The sequence below is a fragment of the Procambarus clarkii genome, chromosome 92 (genome assembly GCF_040958095.1).
Source record: "Procambarus clarkii isolate CNS0578487 chromosome 92, FALCON_Pclarkii_2.0, whole genome shotgun sequence".
NCBI lineage: Eukaryota > Metazoa > Arthropoda > Malacostraca > Decapoda > Cambaridae > Procambarus > Procambarus clarkii.
In genome coordinates, this window is record NC_091241.1 from 3,246,823 (window position 1) to 3,269,185 (window position 22,363).

At 49.4% G+C, this 22,363-nt stretch overlaps 1 protein-coding gene across 3 annotated transcripts in view; it reads left to right on the forward strand.

Annotated features, from left to right (window-relative positions):
* LOC123775197 (nascent polypeptide-associated complex subunit alpha, muscle-specific form) overlaps positions 1–22,363 on the forward strand; it is a 193,414-nt gene that overhangs the window by 135,951 nt on the left and 35,100 nt on the right. For all 3 annotated transcript variants that reach the window (XM_045770174.2, XM_069319138.1, XM_069319139.1), the window contains exon 2: positions 1,437–1,643. In XM_045770174.2, coding sequence (XP_045626130.2) covers positions 1,437–1,643 — 207 coding nt within the window. The remainder of the gene's footprint in view (positions 1–1,436; positions 1,644–22,363) is intronic.

The following is a 22,363-nucleotide window of genomic DNA, read 5'->3' on the forward strand; positions in this document are numbered from 1 at the left end:
GAGTTGATGTCATCTGGTGAACATGACATCCTTACGGTAACCTTACAATGATTTCGGGGCTCAACGTCCCGGCGGGCCGGTCCCCGACCAGACTTCCTGGTTGCCGGTCACAACAGCAGCCAAAACTCCACCGGCCAAAACAGGTGGTTTTTAGCAACACGGTAAATAATGAAGCCTTGAGTAAAAGTAGAGCGGGAGCCAGGGACTGCACGACACAGCCGGGGAGGGAAGCCCAACCTCACAAATGGCGCCAGCAAAACCAGTTCTTGGCCACCCTGCACGGTACCTGGGAGGGCCCCCCTTGTAGGCCTGCACGGTACCTGGGAGGGCCCCCCCTTGTAGGCCTGCACGGTACCTGGGAGGGCCCCCCTTGTAGGCCTGCACGGTACCTGGGCCCCCCCTTGTAGGCCTGCACGGTACCTGGGAGGGCCCCCTTATAGGCCTGCACGGTACCTGGGAGGGCCCCCCTTGTAGGCCTGCACGGTACCTGGAGCCCCCTTGTAGGCCTGCACGGTACCTGGGGCCCACTAGTTGACCTGCACGGTACCTGGGCCCCCCCCTTGTAGGCCTGCACGGTACCTGGGCCTACACGGTACCTGGGGCCCCCTTGTAGGCCTGCACGGTACCTGGGAGGGCCCCCTTGTAGGCCTGCACGGTACCTGGAGCCCCCTTGTAGGCCTGCACGGTACCTGGGGGCCCACTAGTTGACCTGCACGGTACCTGGCCCCCCCTTGTAGGCCTGCACGGTACCTGGGAGGGCCCCCTTGTAGGCCTGCACGGTATCTGGGTCCCCTTGTAGGCCTGCACGGCACCTGGGAGGGCCCCCCCTTGTAGGCCTGCACGGTACCTGGGAGGGTCCCCTTGTAGGCCTGCACGGTACCTATAGCCCCCTTGTAGGCCTGCACGGTACCTGGGTCCCCTTGTAGGCCTGCACGGTACCTGGGTCCCCTTGTAGGCCTGCACGGTACCTGGGTCCCTTGTAGGCCTGCACGGTACTTGATACACACGGTTTTGGTAGTGATGTGGTGGAGGCTGACTCCATACACAGTTTCAAGTGTAGGTATGATAGAACCCAATAGGCTCAGGAACCTGTACACCTGTTGATTGGCAGTTGAGAGGCGGGACCAAAGAGCCAGAGCTCAACCCCCGCAAGCACAAATAGATGAGTACACACACAAACATCCCAGTAGGCTCCATCTACCAGGCTACACAGAGTTCAGAGGCAGGACCCAAGAGCCGTCACTCAACCCCCCACAAAAGCAACTAGGTGAGGAACCCCCCCAACAATCCACTATTTATATATATTTTCACCGACATTGCATGCAACAAAGGGAACTTATTCATATGGACGTGTATGAGGAAGGAACATTGCCTTGCAAGATGATTACATAGTAGCAGGAGACGTGACCTTGTCGTTCTCTCTTTCCCGCCAACAGCAGCTGGACTCCGGGTACGTGATCATGCCCGGGTGGGAGGGCCGGGCCGACTCCAGCACCGACGGCGACGACCTCGACGACTCGGGCCTCGACTACCTGGACAGTAGACCCGGAGTGCTGCCCGCGCCCTCGGGCATCGTCTTCGAGGGCGAGGCTGTCATTATCAACGGCAGGAGCAACCTACAGCGGCAACCCAAGACGAAGAAGGTGAGTGTGAGAGGGAGGAGACGGCATTGACGGGGGTATTAAGGGGTTAAGGGCAGCAGCCACACATACCCAGCCACAGGTCTCCAAGTATCAGCTGCTGGTTATGGCTCCAGAGAACCGCTGCTTAAGGGACATTTATGCCCGTCACACCTTTTTGGGGGCTTAATATTTATGAGTCAGCCACAGACAACGGTGGATAACAGGAGAGAGAGTGAATGGGAGGGAGAGGGAGAGAGTGAATGAGAGAGAGAGGGAGAGAGTGAATGAGAGAGAGAATGAGGAGGAGAGAGAGTAAGAATTAGAGAGAGTGAGTGAGTGAGAATTAGAGAGAGCGAGCGAGAGCGCGTGCAAGCCTCTCCAGCGTACTGGCTGCTATCATCATGGGTTATATATTACCGTTACACACCTGTGAGTCACACGTCAGGCTGCTCACAGGCTAGCTACAACAGCCTGGCTATAACAGCCTGGTTGACCAAACCACCAACTAGGAGGCCTGGCTGGAGATGGGCCGAGGGGAACAGTGGCCCCCCAGAACCATCCACAAGGTAGGTTATACTCGCTAAAGTATGCCCCGGGTGTACACGTCATGGTGAGGTGGGTGATGCGTGTGTCTGGGAGCACGGTCTCCACACATGGGGGATTCATTCTCACCCATTTGCCATAATAATTTCTCAGATACATCACACTATCGTGATTTCATTGTGCATTGCATTACTAACTCTTGACACATTCGAAAGCGGGACTATTGCTCTACTGGGCTACGGACCAACCAGGCTGTAGTGGATATGTGGGCTTCCGGGCTGCTCCCACCAACAGCCTTCCAGATCATACATGGTCTTTTATGTGTGATATCCAAACCCCTGTAAATATAATTGATATCAACACGACCGTGGCAGATTTTGAAAGGGAAATTGACAACATGCCCATGCACTCAGCCCCGGGTCCAGACTCATGGAATTCAATATTTATAAAGAAATGCAAGGTGCCAGTAGCACAGGCACTCAGTATAGTGTGGAGGAAGAGCTTGGACACGGGGGAGATACCAGATGCGCTTAAAGCAGCAGACATAGCCCCTCTACACAAGGGAGGTAGCAAAGCATTGGCAAAGAACTACAGACCAGTTGCACTAACGTCCCACATAATAAGAGTTTGAGAGAGTGATCAGGAGTCAGGTCACTAGTTTCATGGAGATCAATGACCTTCACAACCCAGGCCAACAAGGATTTAGAGCTGGAAGATCGTGCCTCTCACAGCTACTTGACCACTACGACCACGACACTGAAGCATTAGAAGAAAACCAGAATGCAGATGTTGTATACACGGACTTCGCAAAGGCATTCGATAAATGTGACCATGTAGTGATAGCACACAAAATGAGGTCAATGGGAATAACCGGTAAAGTAGGACGCTGGATACTCAGTTTTCTGTTGAATAGAAAACATAGAGGGTAATAGTCAACCATATTAAAGAAAGTCCAAATGCAGTTAAAAGCTCTGTACCTCAAGGTACGGTCCTTCCACCACTCCTTTTCCTAATTCTCATATCAGATATAGACAAAAATAAAAGTCATAACATAGTATTATCCTTTGCAGACGACACAAAAATCAGCATGAAAATTACCTCTGCTGAAGACATTGAAAAACTTCAAGTTGAAAATTTTATTAATATAGACATGGCAGCAGAAAATATGATGTTTAACAGTGATAAAATCCAGGTACTCAGGTACGGTAAAAATGAAGATCTTAAACATAATACAGGTACAAAACAGTCAAATCTGCCCATAGTATGAGAGCAACATGTAAAGGATTTGGAATAATGATGTCTGACGACCTAACGTTTAGGAAGCATAACCAAGCAAATATTGCGACAGCCAGAAAAATGATCGGATGGATTACGAGAACTTTCAAATCCAGGGATCCCATCACAATGGTTGTACTCTTCAAGTCACTTGTGTTGTCCCGTCTTGAGTACTGCTCAGTACTCACTTCCCCCCTCAGAGCAGGAGAGATTGCTGAAATAGAGGGAATACAGAGAACATATACGGCACGCATAGACGAGATAAAACACCTAAATTATTGGGATCGTCTCAAAGTTCTCCAAATGTGCTCACTAGAAAGGAGACGAGAGAGAGATCAAATAATATACACGTGGAAAATACTGGAGGAACAGGTCCCAAATCTGCACAGTAAGATAACAACGTACTTGAGTGAACGACATGGAAGAAAATGTAGAATAGAACCAGTGAAGAGCAGAGGTGCCATAGGCACAATCAGAGAACACTGTATAAACATCAGAGGTCCGCGGTTGTTCAACGTCCTCCCAGTTGGCATTAGAAATATTGCCGGAACAACCGTGGACATCTTCAAGAGAAAACTAGATTATTTTCTGCATGGAGTGCCGGACCAACCGGGCTGTGGTGAGTATGCGGGCCTGCGGGCCACACCAAGCAACAGCCTGGTGGACCAAACTCTCACAAGGTACACCAAGCAACAGCTTGGTGTACCTTGTGACCTTGTACCTCCCCAAGTCTGGCCCCGGGCCGGGCTTGGGGAATAGAAGAACCCCCAGAACCCCATCAAGCAGGTACCAAGTCAAGCCTGGTGGTCCCCAGGCCGAGTTTGCAGAAGAACTCCCCAAGCCCACTCCAGGTGTACTCTAGGAAATGACCTGGGCTCAGATTCACGAAACAGTTACGCAAGCACTTACGAACCTGTACATCTTTTCTCAATCTTTGGCGGCTTTGTTTACAATTATTAAAGAGTTAATGAGCTCCGAAGCCCCAGGAGGCTGTTTATAAGATTAACAACAGTTGATTTGGGAAGTTTTCATACTTGTAAACAGTTTAATAAATGTAACCAAAGCCGCCAAAGATTGAAGAAAGATGTACACGTTGGAAAGTACTTGCGTAACTGCTTCATAAATCTGGCCCCAGGTAAAGACCGTGGCCAGTTAATAGCCTATGTCAGGGTTGGACACGCAAGGCTCCGTCGCCTCCATTGTAGGAATCACTTCACCAGCCTCGCCCGTGCTCCCAGTGATCACTGAACTCCATCGTTGGAATTGTTGTAACCCGCACCGTCGTTATCCGCGCTAGGCCGCTTGCGTAACTTCTCCGTGAATCTGGGCCCAAAACTTCACCAAATACCAGACTCCATCCTCAAGAGCATTTATCCAGTTGTCCCTTATTAATTTAATTTAGTTTTGGTGGGGCCTCTAAATGTTTACAGTGTTCTCTGTGCAGATATGGAACCCCTGACGTTGTATGGTGTGTCTCCCCCATGTGTATCTGAGAGATCTTTCTTGTCTTCGTTCCAAAAGAACACAGCTCGAATACTTCGAGTTGATCCCAATAGTTTAAACACTTCACGGACTCGCGCAGGTGATGAAGCATCTCAGCGGACCTGGGTGGTAAGGTACCTGGACTCTCTCCACTAGGAGCCAGATTCACGAAAGCACTTACGCAGCACTTACGAACGTGTACATCTTTCCTCAATCTTTGACGGCTTTGGTTACATTTATTAAGCAGTTTACAAGGGTGAAAACTTGCCAATAAACTGTTATTGTTATAAACAGCCTCCTGGTGCTTCAGAGCTCATTAACTGTTTAATAATGGTAAACGAAGCCGCCAAATATTGAGAAAAGATGTACAGGTTCGTAAGTGCTTGCGTAAGTGGCTTTCGTGAATCTGGCCCCAGGGCAACAGTAGTCCATATGTCAGAGCACCAGTTCTATTAGTACTCTTTGAACTTTTTTTTTTAATCGACACTATTTTAATACTTAGTAGACGTCAGCGAAGGATGACAGGAAACTGTGGATTGTGTTCTTGTCTCGTGGTGTAGGTTACCTTGAGGTTACTTTGAGATGGTTTCGGGGCTTAGCGTCCCCGTGGCCCGGTCCTCGACCAGGCCTCCTGGTTGCTGGACTGATCAATCAGGCTGTTGGACGCGGCTGCTCGCAACCTGACGTATGAATCAGGTGCTTATCCAGTTCTCTCTTGAACACTGTGAGGGGTCGGCCAGTTATGCCCCTTATGTGTAGTGGAAGCGTGTTGAACAGTCTCGGGCCTCTGATGTTGATTGTTCTCTCTCAGAGTACTTGTTGCACCTCTGCTCTTCAACAGGGGGTATTCTGCACATCCTGCCATGCTTCCTGGTCTCATGTGGTGCTGGTGTACAGCCGGTGTAGGCTGGCGTACAGCCGGTGTAGGCTGGCGTACAGCCGGTGTAGGCTGGTGGCAAAATACCTGGTTAATTATTATACTGGTGTGGGACGATAAGACAAGAGCGCGGTGCCCGCCGCCTCCTGCCCCCCCCCCCCCACCTACCATCAGTTGACAACCCTCCAATAGAAAGTGCTCCTGCCCAACCACTACCGTTCCGTCTCCAGCAACCCATCTACCCTAAAAAGCACGATACTCCTTCGTCCGAGGCTGCGTTAGTATTACGGTGATTTTGAGTTCACTGGAGCACCGACATCTTAAAGCTGTTGTCAGCAGCGTCGAAATTGTGGTGCATTAACTGTGACGCTTCTCAATATAGGATTCACAGAGCACTTTGCCAGCACTTACGAGGCCACTTAAGAGATCTGTACCTCTTACCACGATCATAGTGGCTTAGGGTGTATTTACTGTGTGTGTGTACGCCCTCCTAGTGCTTGGCGAGGGCCTCGTAGCTCTTGGCGAGGGCCTCGTAGCTCTTGGCGAGGGCCTCGTAGCTCTTGGCGAGGGCCTCGTAGCTCTTGGCGAGGGCCTCGTAGCTCTTGGCGAGGGCCTCGTAGCTCTTGGCGAGGGCCTCGTAGCTCTTGGCGAGGGCCTCGTAGCTCTTGGCGAGGGCCTCGTAGCTCTTGGCGAGGGCCTCGTAGCTCTTGGCGAGGGCCTCGTAGCTCTTGGCGAGGGCCTCGTAGCTCTTGGCGAGGGCCTCGTAGCTCTTGGCGAGGGCCTCGTAGCTCATGGCGAGGGCCTCGTAGCTCTTGGCGAGGGCCTCGTAGCTCTTGGCGAGGGCCTCGTAGCTCTTGGCGAGGGCCTCGTAGCTCTTGGCGAGGGCCTCGTAGCTCATGGCGAGGGCCTCGTAGCTCATGGCGAGGGCCTCGTAGCTCTTGGCGAGGGCCTCGTAGCTCTTGGCGAGGGCCTCGTAGCTCTTGGCGAGGGCCTCGTAGCTCTTGGCGAGGGCCTCGTAGCTCTTGGCGAGGGCCTCGTAGCTCTTGGCGAGGGCCTCGTAGCTCTTGGCGAGGGCCTCGTAGCTCTTGGCGAGGGCCTCGTAGCTCTTGGCGAGGGCCTCGTAGAAGATACTGTGTCTTATATTGTGTGAGGAGGGTGTAGGCTGGTGGCAGGTGATTGAGAGTAATTACCCAAGTCTAATTACCTAAGTGTAGTTACAGGAGGAGTGTGCGAGTGTGTGTACTCACCTAATTGTACTCGCCTAATTGTGCTTGCGGGAGTTGAGCTCTGCCTCTTTGGTCCCGCCTCTCAACCGTCAATCAACAGGTATACAGGTTGTGTGTGTGTGTTTTACCTAGACCAAAGTATACGTAGAGTGGGTTCTGGAGGGGTTCTACTCCCCCCCCCCCATGAGTTGACTTGACTTGTAATTCCTTGACCTAACAGGCTGTTGCTTGAAGTGGCTCGCAGGCCCTCATATCCACTACAATCTGGTTGATGTGAGACTCTGCAGTTTGTCTGTCGTTCTGTCATCTCTCCCCCCCCCCTTCCCTTTTCTCTGTTTGGTTCATTCTCTCATGCCCAATCGTTGTGAAAAACGAACTAAATCATTAGTGATGCATATTGGTGCCACCTGCGGGCTCTCCATAGCCGGTGCTACTTGGAACTTTTTGATCCGGGTAGTGAATCTAGAATAACAACAATGGTGCCAGGGGGAGGGGGCGACGTTGGCACCTGTGGACAGTCATTCGAGGTAACAAGTACCGTGTGACAACAGGAATGTGTGACCATTGTCGTGCAGCTCTCAGTGTAAGGTAGGGTAGTGGGTAGGGTAGGTTAGGGTAGGGAAGGGTAGGGTAGAGGGGTACAGGGTTGTACCAGCCAGGTGGGCCAGCACTGAGGGGGGGGGGTGGACTCGTAAGAGGGAATGAAGGGTTAGATAGAACAGTGATAGCCGGTGATAACCAGGACGCCTGTGATTGGTGGAAGAGTCTGGGATGATAAACTCTCATACACACACCCTTCCCTGTTTTCTAATATACCGGTAATTTGTCCAATATATATCGCGCCATTTGTATGTATGTTTAATACCCGTTAATATAACAAAGCAACAAAATTTATAACTGAACTTAAGATATCAAAGATTTCGTAGATAATTATTGGTAAATATTGACAGGATCTTTGTTGTAATTGTATTAATTGCCGATAGGGTCTATTTTTGGTGCAGTTCTTGAACGACAGTTCTCCAGCTTTGAAAGAGCCTGTCGCTATGCAGCAGTACTCCACTCTAAGACAGCACTATAGCGTCTGGAGAATATCATTCGAACGGCATCTCCGGCCATTCGAACGGCATCTCCGGCCATTCGAACGGCATCTCCGGCCATTCGAACGGCATCTCCGGCCATTCGAACGGCATCTCCGGCCATTCGAACGGCATCTCCGGCCATTCGAACGGCATCTCCGGCCATTCGAACGGCATCTCCGGCCATTCGAACGGCATCTCCGGCCATTCGAACGGCACCTCCGGCCATTCGAACGGCACCTCCGGGCATTCGAACGGCACCTCCGGGCATTCGAACGGCACCTCCGGGCATTCGAACGGCACCTCCGGCCATTCGAACGGCACCTCCGGGCATTCGAACGGCACCTCCGGGCATTCGAACGGCACCTCCGGGCATTCGAACGGCACCTCCGGGCATTCGAACGGCACCTCCGGGCATTCGAACGGCACCTCCGGCCATTCGAACGGCACCTCCGGTCATTCGAACGGCATCTCCGGTCATTCGAACGGCATCTCCGGTCATTCGAACGGCATCTCCGGCCATTCGAACGGCATCTCCGGTCATTCGAACGGCATCTCCGGTCATTCGAACTGTTCTTGTTATCCAATATGTCATTTGTCCTGCAGTCAAGTTCAAGTAAGTTTATTGAGACGATAAGACTCGTCTCAGAAGGATTGGGTAACTTAGGCTATTTCTTGCTCTTGCTGTCATGACGGCTACTTTGTTGTGTTCGTTAAAGGTAAGGTCTTCCGGGGTAACACGATAGCACAAGGGGGTAGCACGATAGCACAAGGGGTAGCACGATAGCACAAGGGGTAGCACGATAGCACAAGGGGTAGCAAGATAGCACAATGATAGTGTGAAGGCGTATAGATGTAGGTGGTGAGCGTAGTGATAACGGGTTCTCCGTACAGTTGCCACATGGGTGCTGTAGTTAATGGTGGTAGAGGGTGTTGCTGGCCACACCCTCCAGGTGAGTGTGTGTGGGGGGGGGGGGGGGGGGAATGAACCCCCCACTGATTGGTGGGGGGAGAAAGGGTGAAGCCCCCTCCCCCTTCAACGCACCTAGTCGACCCATCCTGTCCTCTTAAAAAGAATGTCGTTTTTGGCCGTTTGCCCGAATTTGGACGTAATTTGAAAATGAAAAAAATAAATAAATAAATATGGGATTTTTTTTTTCAACAACAGTAAGTTAAGGGTCCTCTGATAGATTAGGTGGGCAGGAAATTCTCATAAAGTTTCAAAACGTTATGAAAAACGTTAATTTAATGTGTCCTCTTATAACCTCTGCGCGTACGCCGGACGACTCAAACAGAAAACGGAACAGAACGTCACTTTTGCGAGTCGATTTCATTTCAAATTACGTCCAAATTTGGCCATAGTGCCGCGCATACCAGCCAAAAGTGACGTTATTTTTAAGAGGACGGGTTGCATTCCTTCTCCTCCTCCTCCTCCGTGCTTACTATACCTATGAACCTGCTGTCTACCTGTTGTTGCGGGAATCATCGTCCCCGCGGCCCGGTTTCTGGCTTGGTTAATTGGTGGTGTGGTCAACCAGGCTGTTGGACGTCGCTGCTGTCAGCGAGGTTGAGGCGGACTTGCTTGTGGTCATGTGTTGCTCAGCGGGGTATATATATATATATTAGGGCCCAACTGCCACACCAGAATTCCGGTGGTTTAGTGGTATTAAAAAGCATTGCAATTTTTGACGCATCGTCGGGGTAATGCCTCTAGGCCTTGATAGGCTACGTGGGTTCCGTCGCTTTCGTACGCTTCTGATGAGGCGAAACCGTTTACAATTTGACGTTTGTCGTATCATGAGCATTGGCTGGGCTAATTGTGGTCCGGTCTGTGAGACTGGTTCTGTAGGCCTATTCTTGCCAAGGATACTATTACGACAGTTTGTGCGGGGAAGTGCCTGACCAAGCGGGTTGTGATGGATACGTGGGGCTGCGGGCCGCTGAGAGCAACAGCCTAGTAGATCAAGTCATCACGCTTGAGCCGAGGCTGGCCTTGACGTAGACCAGCTGCCAGAATACGTGATGGATACGTGGGGCTGCGGGCCGCTGAGAGCAACAGCCTAGTAGATCAAGTCATCATGCTTGAGCCGAGGCTGGCCTTGACGTAGACCAGCTGCCAGAATACGTGATGGATACGTGAGGCTGCGGGCCGCTGAGAGCAACAGCCTAGTAGATCAAGTCATCACGCTTGAGCCGAGGCTGGCCTTGACGTAGACCAGCTGCCAGAAGCCACTGGAGGTATGGTGCAGGTACACTCCAGGTGGTGGTCACAGGCTGGAGGTGAAGCTATACTTGTCACCTTCCCGGGCGAGGGGGTCCCCCCCCCCCTAGTGTGGGCAGCGGTCATACCTGTCTCCAGTTACCACACACCTGTGTGTGTGTGTGTGGGGGGGGGGGGGTTAATATAGAAGGAAACAATCGTATCGCAAGTGAAAGCTAATTGGCTGCGCCCCGACACCTGGTGACGCTCTCTTGTCTGGTGGGTCATCACTCACCCCCCCCCCACCCCCCTCCAGATGGGCCCCCCCCTCCCTCCCCCCCTCTCTCGCTCTCTCTCGCTCTCTCTCTCTTTCTTTTTTTTTGTGATCAGTAGCCGCTACTGATCACGTGGCCCTGTATGCCTACCCAGCCTGCCAGACGGGGCTCCTGCAGCCCTCACCTGGGGCGGGGGGTGTTGAGACACTGTGACAATAGAGAATCCCCGTGATGGTGGGTAAGCGGCCGGGCCGTACCTCTAAAGACGGGTCATTATGGTGGCGTATTTGGTCATGCTCGGGCCGTGATTTTGAGAGGTAGTGTTTACCTTGTCAGTGTGATGCATTGTTGCTCGGTGTTGACCGCCAGCGAGGCGCGGCGGGCTTCCAAGCGGCAGGCAAGAGGGAGGGAGGGAGGGAAAGGGAGAGAGAGAGGAAAAGAGAGGGAGAGGCCAGGTCAACTGATCACATGAAGGCTCTGGCACACAGTTGGCTACAGGCTCATTGTGTTCGTTATATGAAGTGGTAAGAGCGTTCCACGAACGCTTTGTCCTGGGTTCGTATCATGGCCGGGGAGGATTTACTGGGCGTCAATCCTTTACTGTAGCCTCTGTTTACCCAACAGTAAAATAGGTACCTGGTGGTTAAACAATTTGGCGGGTCGTATTCCAGGGACCATAGGATTAAGGACCTGCCCGGAATGCTACGCGTGCTAGTGACTTTACAAGAATGTAACAACTCTTGTAATATGATTGTTACCTATTGTTGTTAATGAATAAAGACTATTCCTACTGATGAATATAACAGGGTCATGAAACAAATGGGCCTCGAGGAGTAGGTTCCAACATAATTAGAAAGATAACAGCTCTTGCTTGCAGTTTCACCAGGTTCCATATATTATAGTTCCCTAAATGATAGATTCAAAGTACATTCTAATGAAATAAATGAGTTTCTAGGAACAGTCTTTTGATGAGCTGAGGTAGGATAACAGCTCTTGCTTGCAGTTTTACTAGGCACGTCAATTGAGAGCCCTTGTGAACTGTCATCAACTAAGATGAACCTTATGAACTAAGACACACTTGTCTTGGTTAAAAACCGAGAGAGAGAACTCGCTCACACTCACTCACTCACTCACTCACTCACTCACTCACTCACTCACTCACTCACTCACTCACTCACTCACTCGGTATGTTGTGGAAGAGGAAAGTGTTTGATATAGATACAGTATAATATATGAGCGGAGAGGCTGGTATAATGTCTCCAGCCCATCTCCTCCTTGGAGAGATCCTTCAGCAGGTGACCTCAAGGTACCCTCCCATGTCTCCCAGAGTACTGGTGTGAGTACTTGTACACCAGGTTAGTGAGGCTGGGTCACCCTGGCGTCCAGACGGCACGGTTCTAGCTCCCTGGACCCCAACCAACTACCACTACTCCCACTCTGCCAATTTCCCCATAATAGCCAAACGTGAAAGACTTAATGAGGTGGTATTCCACCCGACCAAAATTCCAGGACACGCGTGGAGAATGTTTATTCCTGTTGCATGAGCTGCTAGTTACTGTTTAGGCAAGCAGGAGAAATGTTGCATTATGCAATGTTTGCAACGAGGAATTAATACGCTGGTGGTGGTTGGTGAGGATTGAGACGCCGCTGCTATTTTAAGGGTTTGGGGGGGGGGGGGTGAATGTTGCCCAATTGTTTGCATGACTGGGCTTCAGTTCCTGGGCCACGCCTTTCCGCCTACAGGCTGTCTGATGCACCGACTCCTGACTTTTCCATCGTATGGTCGGTGGTGGCCGACCTCTATTTGGATGTAGGATGTATTATTATTAATATTGTATGGTGTATAATACATCCATCTGGACTCATCCGCGTGTCACGGGTCTCCAGCGACCTTGTCACATATGGCCTTCAATCTTAGAACCTTCCTGTGTATATAGGTACACACATGTGTAGGTGTGTGTGTGTTGTGATTGAGGGGGGGGGGAGCACGCAGGTGTTGGTGTGTGTGTGTGTGTTACATAACGATAATGTGTTTACAAACGACAACACTTCAGGGAAACTGTTTTAAAACCCAAACATGTCCTTTGTTTGTAGCTGGTAAGTTTTCTATTAACTTTCTTGACGTTGGTGGCCTTGGTGGTGTGTGTGTGTGGAGGTGGCTTCCCCCACTACTGCTTCCAGTACTGCACACGGAGCCTTGTGCTGGGTAGCAGGCCCTCGGCGGTGGCTGGCACGCGTTCACCACACACTTCTTTCACTGAGAAATTGATGATCGAATAATCTCACTGTACGTGGAGGTTTATTTTTGGTCTAAATATCGGCAGAAAAAAACAACTTGTCAGATAAATGTCAGCACATTGGCTAGCTCGACAGCTCTGCAGCTCGACAGCTCTGTGGCTCGACAGCTCTGTGGCTCGACAGCTCTGTGGCTCGACAGCTCTGTGGCTCGACAGCTCTGTGGCTCGACAGCTCTGTGGCTCGACAGCTCTGTGGCTCGACAGCTCTGTGGCTCGACAGCTCTGTGGCTCGACAGCTCTGTGGCTCGACAGCTCTGTGGCTCGACAGCTCTGCGGCTCGACAGCTCTGCGGCTCGACAGCTCTGCGGCTCGGCAGCTCTGCGGCTCGGCAGCTCTGCGGCTCGGCAGCTCTGCGGCTCGGCAGCTCTGCGGCTCGGCAGCTCTGCGGCTCCACAGCTCTGTGGCCTGACCCGTCTTCTCTCTCTTCTGGCTCTGGCGCAAAGAATGTGAAAAAGATTTCAACTATTTTATTTTTCCTTTTAAAGTCTAAGAACGTATTGGCGTGTCTGGAATTCGGACAAGCTTTTGACGGCATGGGAATCCGATAACGGTAGAAATCTTTTTAGTGGTCAGGTTACAAGTTCACCTGTCAAAATGAATACCAGTAAGTGCACATTTACCCCAGGCGCCCAGGACTGCCTGCTGGGCCGCTCCAAGCAACAGCCTGGTGGACCAAACTCACATGTCAAGCCTGGCCTCGGGCCGGGCTTGGGGAGTAGAACAACTCCCAGAACCCCATCAAGCAGGACTATCAGCACGAGCCTGTACCAACGTTCAAGGTCCCTGTTAGTGTCCTGGGTCTCCCTGAAGGTGGCCGCCCCGCCCCCCTCAGCTGTACTGTGAGGTAGGTGGGTATCAGATGGGTTGTAGAGCGGGTACTACCCGCAGATACAAAGGTGTTACAGGCTGTAAGAGTGCCTTCAGCTCCTCCAGATAACTGGCACCAATCATGAATGTATTCTGCGTTTCACCTTTGTATCGCCACGGTGAGGCGCTGGAAAAGGAAGCTGGCAGCACTAGCGTATTCGGTTATTTGTGTGAGCATAGAACTCTGAGCCTTCAAACAATAGGTATATTAACAGCATTAATAATTAAGGATTGCACCAATATTTGACTATAGAGACAGCTTAGGGTAATGTTGTTGCCCTTGAGGTTCCGGGTTCGATCCCCGGTGGAGGCGGAAACAAATGGGCAGAGTTTCTTTCACCCCTGATGCCCCTGTTACCTAGCAGTAAATAGGTACCTGGGAATTAGACAGCTGGTACGGGCTGCTTCCAAGGGGTGTGTAACAAAAAGGCCTGGTCGAGGACCGGGCCGCGGGTACGCTAAGCCCCGAAATCATCTCTTAGATAACCCTCAAGATACACCTGAGACCAGGACTCGCCAAGCATTTACACAACCACTTGCGAAACCTCTACATCTTTCCTCGGTCACGGCGGGTTTATATTAATCTACTAAAATAGTTTACCAGCTTGAAAACGACGTTGTTAGCAACAGCCTCGCTGCTCTTGAGAGCTCAGAGAGCTTACTGTAAACAAAGCCGCCAGAATTGAGGGAAGATGTACAGGTTTCGTAAATGTTTTTATGAATCTTGGTTCTGATTCCCCGAATCTGTATTCATGTCATGTGGTCTTGCTACTCAACAATGAGTCTGTTCATTGAATCTGTTCCATTGCTCATTGAATCTGTTCATTGCTCATTGAATCTGTTCATTGCTCATTGAATCTGTTCATTGCTCATTGAATCTGTTCATTGCTCATTGAATCTGTTCATTGCTCATTGAATCTGTTCATTGCTCATTGAATCTGTTCATTGCTCATTGAATCTGTTCATTGCTCATTGAATCTGTTCATTGCTCATTGAATCTGTTCATTGCTCATTGAATCTGTTCATTGCTCATTGAATCTGTTCATTGCTCATTGAATCTGTTCATTGCTCATTGAATCTGTTCATTGCTCATTGAATCTGTTCATTGCTCATTGAATCTGTTCATTGCTCATTGAATCTGTTCATTGCTCATTGAATCTGTTCATTGCTCATTGAATCTGTTCATTGCTCATTGAATCTGTTCATTGCTCATTGAATCTGTTCATTGCTCATTGAATCTGTTCATTGCTCATTGAATCTGTTCATTGCTCATTGAATCTGTTCATTGCTCATTGAATCTGTTCATTGCTCATTGAATCTGTTCATTGCTCATTGAATCTGTTCATTGCTCATTGAATCTGTTCATTGCTCATTGAATCTGTTCCATTGCTCATTGAATCTGTTCCATTGCTCATTGAATCTGTTCATTGCTCATTGAATCTGTTCATTGCTCATTGAATCTGTCCATTGCTCATTGAATCTGTTCATTGCTCATTGAATCTGTTCATTGCTCATTGAATCTGTTCATTGCTCATTGAATCTGTTCATTGTTCATTGAATCTGTCCATTGCTCATTGAATCTGTTCATTGCTCATTGAATCTGTTCATTGCTCATTGAATCTGTTCATTGCTCATTGAATCTGTTTCACATCTGTTCACTGAAAACTGTCATAGAATACTAGAGAGAAACCCAACAGTTAGATATTTCCCTCAAGATTCTCAGTTTGTCATGTTTTGCTCCTGTGGGTACTCATTGCCAGAGTTGCATAGTCCATAATGGGTCTCTCGTACGTGTAGAACGCTCCCAAACTCCCCCCTCTCTCTTTTTACATAATAGATTTCTGGAAACTAATCGTATGATCACTACTAGCTTTGCGTACACCGCTGATGTTGTTCTGTTTGTGTGTGCCACCGGTGTTAGGTCGGAGTTTGACATGGATAAACGTTTGATTTTGAGAGTCGTCCTCTCCCCCTCCAGTCAAGGAGGACTTGGCGTCACTCACAAGTCCAGGAGCTGCGTCCGTGATTGGCCACGAAGTGTGTGTCGAAAGTCTGTTTTTTTTTTTGTGAATTTAATTCGTTCCGGCACTACAAGTTTTGTATCGATTGTGGGCACTGGTATGAGTGCGTGCGTGGGCGTGTGGGTGTGCGTGCGTGCGGGTGTGCGTGCGTGGGCGTGTGGGTGTGCGTGGGCGTGTGGGCGTGCGTACGTGCCGGGGCTCATATTCTGCGGTAGTTCTGTTAAAGTTTTTTTGTTTTGTGACGAAGAGAGAGTATTTGATTTACTTTCTCCTTTAAGTTAATTGTTGACGCTTTCTCTGCGTTTGTGTTTTGAGAACGTGTGTGTGAGAGAGAGAGAGAGAAGGGTGGGGGGGGGGGGGGGGGGGGTGTAGAGGAGGGTGTGTGTGAGGGGGGGGGGGAGGGGGCGCCACAGCACTTGAGAACACGTGACATTAAAGGTACCATTGTGGTGAAGATCCCTGACCCCGTTACCTCATAATCCCCCCCTCCTTCCCCCCTCTCTCTCTCCCCCCCTATCTCCCCTCACCCCCCCCTATCACCCCTCTCTCTCCGCTCTCCCCCCCCCCCCCCCTCCCTCCACCTCTTAACAACTGCAGTTGAATGGCTCACGTAGCAAGCGGAAGTGGTTGCAACGACTTTGTCAAGTTACTTGCAAGAAGTGCGTGTGTGTGTGTGTGTGTGTGTGTGTCATTGCATTAACCAATTGACAGCTGGAAAATCGGGGCTTAGGAGTTGAAGCTCGACCCTTCATGCACAGTCACCCTCGAAGTGTGAAACATTGTAGCATATATTAATCGAATTAAATTAACGTGAGATCCAGGAGACAGGGTGTGTCAAGAAGTGTGTGTCAACTGGGTGTCACAAGAGGGGTGTCAGGTGTCAGTGTTCAGCAGCATGATGAGTGTCAAGTGTGTCACTGACGGCTCTCACTAGGTTAAGGTGGAGACTTGTAGGGCGTTCTCACAAGTCAAGCCTGGCCTGGGGCCGGGCTTGGGGAGTAGAACTCCTCTCAGAACCCCATCAACCAGGTATCAACCAGGTTGCCAGGTATGCACATGTCAGTCAAGGTGTCACAGCGTGTCAAACACATCCAACGAACATGTGAGCGTGTCACACAGGGTGCCGGATGGCATGTGGTGCCACACATGGTGTCATAGGACAAGGAAATTTGATTAAGTATTTTGGGTTCTACAAGGTAGCCAATTCCATCAAAATATTAAATATGTACCCCAGAGCATCTAATGATTAATCAGCCAATTAATCCCTGGGATCACTGGGATCTATCAATAGATCTGGTAATTGCACTCAAGATAGTGTACACTGTACATTATTACACCAGTCAACACTGTACAGCATCACTGAGTGCACTCAGGTTAAGGGTAATGATGGGTCAAAGGTAACTATACCGACGGCTCTGTGGAAGATGGAAGATGCAGCAGATTGTGTAATATACTTCAACACTCAGCTCTCGTACACCCAATTTTTTCGAAGTGTGCAACTAGTCTTAGCATTATAATTCTTTCAAGTACTTAACAAGGATTGCTTGTGAATGACACTGATCTGTAGTTAAGTGTTTCTGCTCTTCCTCTTGTAGATTGGCACCACATTAACCTTCTTCCAACAGCTAGGCGATGGTGGGTGTGTGGGGGTGTGTGGGGGTGTGTGGGGGTGTGTGGGTGTGTATGTGGGTGTGTATGTGGGTGTGTATGTGGGTGTGTATGTGGGTGTGTATGTGGGTGTGTATGTGGGTGTGTATGTGGGTGTGTATGTGGGTGTGTATGTGGGTGTGTATGTGGGTGTGTATGTGGGTGGGTGGGTGTGTGGGTGTGTGTGTGGGGGGGTGGGTGTGTGTGTGTTTACTAGTTGTGTTTTTACGGGGGTTGAGCTTTGCTCTTTCGGCCCGCCTCTCAACTGTCAATCAACTGTTTACTAACTACTTGTTTTTTCCCACACCACACACACCCCAGGAAGCAGCCCGTGACAGCTGACTAACTCCCAGGTACCTATTTACTGCTAGGTAACAGGGGCATTCAGGGTGAAAGAAACTTTGCCCATTTGTTTCTGCCTCGTGCGGGAATCGAACCCGCGCCACAGAATTACGAATCCTGCGCGCTATCCACCAGGCTACGAGGCCCCCTTGTAGGGCCCCCTTGTGTGTGGGTGTGTGTGTGGGGGGGGGGTGTGTGTGTGGGTGTGTGTGTGGGTGTGTGTGTGTGTGTGTGGGGGGGGGTGTGTGTGTGTGTGGGGGGGGGGGGGGGTGAGAATTGCACTTCACATTTATATAGGCACATTATGACACTATACACAAGTCACCTCGACACAGTATATGTAAAACTGATGTTAATCTGTGTATTTATGTAGGTCAGATTAGCATTTTAAAAGCACTAAAATCACCTTCTGTGGATGATTGTTCAATAAATCACTGAACTACATGTTTAACACATCTCTCACCCTGTTCAGGGAGGACAGAAGAAAAAATATATATATAGTGGTTGGCATTGTAAATGTGTGGCCACGTCTGTGGTAGAAAACTAATGAAAAAAATAGGATGCCATATGTGTCATCTGACACCCTGGGTCAGATGACACATACGATCACATACGACACATACGATCTGGGTCAGATCACACGTGGTGTGACACCCAGGGTGTCAGATGACGTGTGGTGTCACAGGGTGTCAGGTGACGTGTCAGACAGTGTCAAAAGAACCTTGACGGTGACACTGAAGTTCAGGGTGGTAATTGGTGTGTTTATATCTAGCGATGTTATTGCGTAGTGGCATGGTGGTGTATCTAGCTCCTGGACCCCGCCTCTTGCGAAGTACTCAACCACTTGAACGCTATGGGTTGCTTTACGCCGTGAGCGGGGATATTTGCCCCATTACTGCCTCTCTTAGCTAGTACCCCATGCGCCCGACGCCAACTCCAAGGGTGTTGTGTGGTATCTTGTATGTTGTAATCATGTCCCCGCTGTTTTACCTCAGATTGGGTTTTCAGCGTTTGTTGAATATTTCCAAGTTTATTTTCGTACAGTCGGGTTTCCTGGTGATCTGTGCCGTGATCAGGGTCGGATGGGTGACTGGCGAGGGGAGGCCAGGGGTGGGGTAGTTAGGGTGAGGGGACGGACGACCTTAGAGAACGACGGAGGAAGAGGGGAGTGGAGAAGATGTCAGATTAAGATGGCAGCGGATGGGGGAGAGGAGAGGGGGGAGGATAGGGGGGCGGGACAACGAAAAAGAAGAATGGCAATAATGAATGGGAGGGAAAAATGGTGTGGTTTTCCTGGGAAGGGAACCGCCATAAAGAGAACACTACGGTCCCCACATATTACAACAAAGACATCAAAATAGGCATTGAAGGGAAAACTGGGAAGGATGAGGAACATTCAGGCAGGCAGGCAGGCAGGCAGGCAGGCAGGCAGGCAGGCAGGCAGGCAGGCAGGCAGGCAGGCAGGCAGGCAGGCAGGCATAGAGGGTGGAAACACACAGGCAGGCAAGCACAGAGGGTGGAGGCAGGCAAGCATAGAGGGTGGAGACAGGCAGGCCGGCAGGCAGGAAAGCAGGCAAGCAAGCAAGCAAGCAAGCAAGCAAGCAAGCAAGCACAGAGGGTGGAGACAGGCAGGCAAGCACAGAGGGTGGAGACAGGCAGGCAAGCACAGAGGGTGGAGACAGGCAGGCAAGCATAGAGGGTGGAGACAGGCAGGCCGGCAGGCAAGCAAGCAAGCAAGCAAGCAAGCAAGCACAGAGGGTGGAGACAGACAGGCAGGCCGACAGACAGACAAGGAAAGAGCCTGGCACATTACAGAAGTGGCTGTTAGAAGTGGCAAGCCTTAGAGCGCCTCCTCGCCCCCATTCTTCACCGTTATCATGGTAACGAGAGATGCTGATCATGCCGAGGGAAGCAACGGAGGGGAGGGTAAGAAACAGCAAAAGATAATGGCAAAGGGGAGAGAGAGGGGAGATGATGATTAGCATGAGGGGACACTCCAGCGTGACGAGTTACGAGTATCTGAGAGCGAGGCAGCTAATGCTACAGGACGGAGGGACAGAAGCGGGCCACAAACAGCATTGAATGTGTACAAATAATGCAAAACCCGATGAAATTTAATAATAAAAATAGAGTGGATAGAAACGACAGTTTGTTTTCAGAGTAAAGTGTCACGATGTTGACTGTCGGGGATCGAGCATCAACCTGCTTGATGGGGTTCTGGGAGTTTTTCTTCTCCCCGAGCCCGGCCAAGTCAAGGGACTTGGGAAGCCCGGCCAAGCCAGATCGAGGGACTTGAGAGTTTGATCCAAAGGACTGTTGCTTGGAGCGGCCCGCAGGCCCACATAATCAACATACAGTCAGTTTGGTCCGGCACTTCTTGCAGAAAACTGTCCAGTTTTTTTTTTCTTTAGACTTTTGTTCCAGCAACATTTTTTAACACTTGCTGGGAGGGTGTTGAACAACGTTGATGTTCAGTGTTCTCTGATCGTGCCTATGGCGGCACCACTACTCTTCTCTGGATCTGTTCACTATTTACTTCCATGTCTGTTACTCCAGTATATTATTTTGCTGTGTAAGTTTCGGACCTGGCCCTCTAGTATTTTCCATGTGTATATTATTTGGCATCTCTCTCGTCTGAGAGCTTATTGACGGTCCCAATAATTTAGGTGCTTTATCGCGTCTATGCGTGCCGTATATGTTCTCTGTATTCCCTCTATTTCAGCAATCTCTCCTGCTCTGAAGGGGGAAGTGAGTACTGAGCAGTACTCAAGAAGGGACAACACAAGTGACTTGAAGAGTACAACCATTGTGATGGGATCCCTGGATTTGAAAGTTCTCGTAATCCATCCTGTCATTTTTCTGGCTGACGCAATATTTGCTTGGTTATGCTCCTTAAACGTTAGGTCGTCAGACATTATTATTCCCAAATCCTTTACATGTTGCTTTCCTATGAGCACATTTGATTGTGTTTTGTACCCTGTATTATGTTTAAGGTCCTCATTTTTACCGTACCTGAGTACCTGGAATTTATCACTGTTAAACATCATGTTATTTTCTGCTGCCCAATCGAAAACTTTGTTGATATCTGCTTGTAGTTTTTCAATGTCTTTTACAGAAGTCATTTTCGTGTTGGTTTTTGTGTCATCTGCAAAGGATGACACAAAGCTGAGACTTGTATTTTGTCTATATCTGGTATAAGAATTAAGGAAAAGCAGTGGTGCAAAGACTGTACCTTGAGGTACAGAGCTTTTAACTGCGCTTGGACTCTATTATATATGGTTGACTGTTACATTTTGCGTTCTTTTTGACAAAATTGAATATCTATCGTCCTACTTTACCAGTTATTCCCATTGATCTCATTTTGTGTGCAATTACTCCATGGTCACATTCATGGAATGCCTTTGCGAAGTCTGTGTATACAACATCTGCATTCTGTTTTTCTTCTAATGCTTCAGTGTCGTTGTCGTAGTGGTAAAGTAGCTGTGAGAGGCACGATCTTCCCGCTCTAAATCCATGTTGGCCTGGGTTGTGAAGGTCATTATGAAACTAGTGACCTGACTCCTGATCACTTTCAAATACTTTTTTTACGTGGGACGTTAGTGCAATGGTTCTTTGCCAATGCTTTACTCCCTCCGTGTGTAGAGGGGCTATGTCTGCTGCTTTAAGCGCATCTGGTATCTCCCCCGTGTCCAAGCTCTTCCTCCACACTATACTGAGTGCCTGTGCTACTGGCACCTTGCATTTCTTTATAAATATTGAATTCCATGAGTCTGGACCCAGGGCCGAGTGCATGGGCATGTTGTCAATATCTTTCAAAATCTGCCACGCTCGTGTTGGTATCAGTTATATTTACAAGGGTTTTACAAGAATCTACATTTACATTTTATTTACATTTATTTTATTTTTACATTTACAGAATTTACATTTACAAGAATCTTAATCCTAACTTTAAATATAACTTCCCTTCCCTGTAAATATCCTTTATATTTACAAGGGAGCCGGTCGGCCGAGCGGACAGCACGCGGGACTTGTGATCCTGTGGTCCTGGGTTCGATCCCAGGCGCCGGCGAGAAACAATGGGCAGAGTTTCTTTCACCCTATGCCCCTGTTACCTAGCAGTAAATAGGTACCTGGGAGTTAGTCAGCTGTCAAGGGGTTGGAGGCCTGGTCGAGGACCGGGCCGCGGGGACACTAAAGCCCCCAAATCATCTCAAGATAACCACCATCAAGATAACTTGAAGATAAGGGTTTGGATATCACGCATTCAGCAGCTGTCTGGATCTTCCATTTTCATTTGCAAATTTTTTGGGGTGCCAAACGTATTCTCGTACTGATTGTTCTTGGATTTCACTAATTTATCTGTCGTTCACTATGTATGAACCTTCACGTGTAAGTATAGGTCCACAACTGGCCAAGGTTTTATTTGGTTTAAATTTAGCATTATGTGAAGAATATTTTAGTCTGTATTGTATCTCTTGTATGGCTTTGTTTATCATTACTTTCCATTTGTAGTGATAGTCGTGCATGCTTAAACATTGATTTTTTCCTTTCGTAGTGTCTTCTGCATTTTCTTTCTGACTTTTCTGCAAAAGAACATGTTTCAAGCTTCGGCA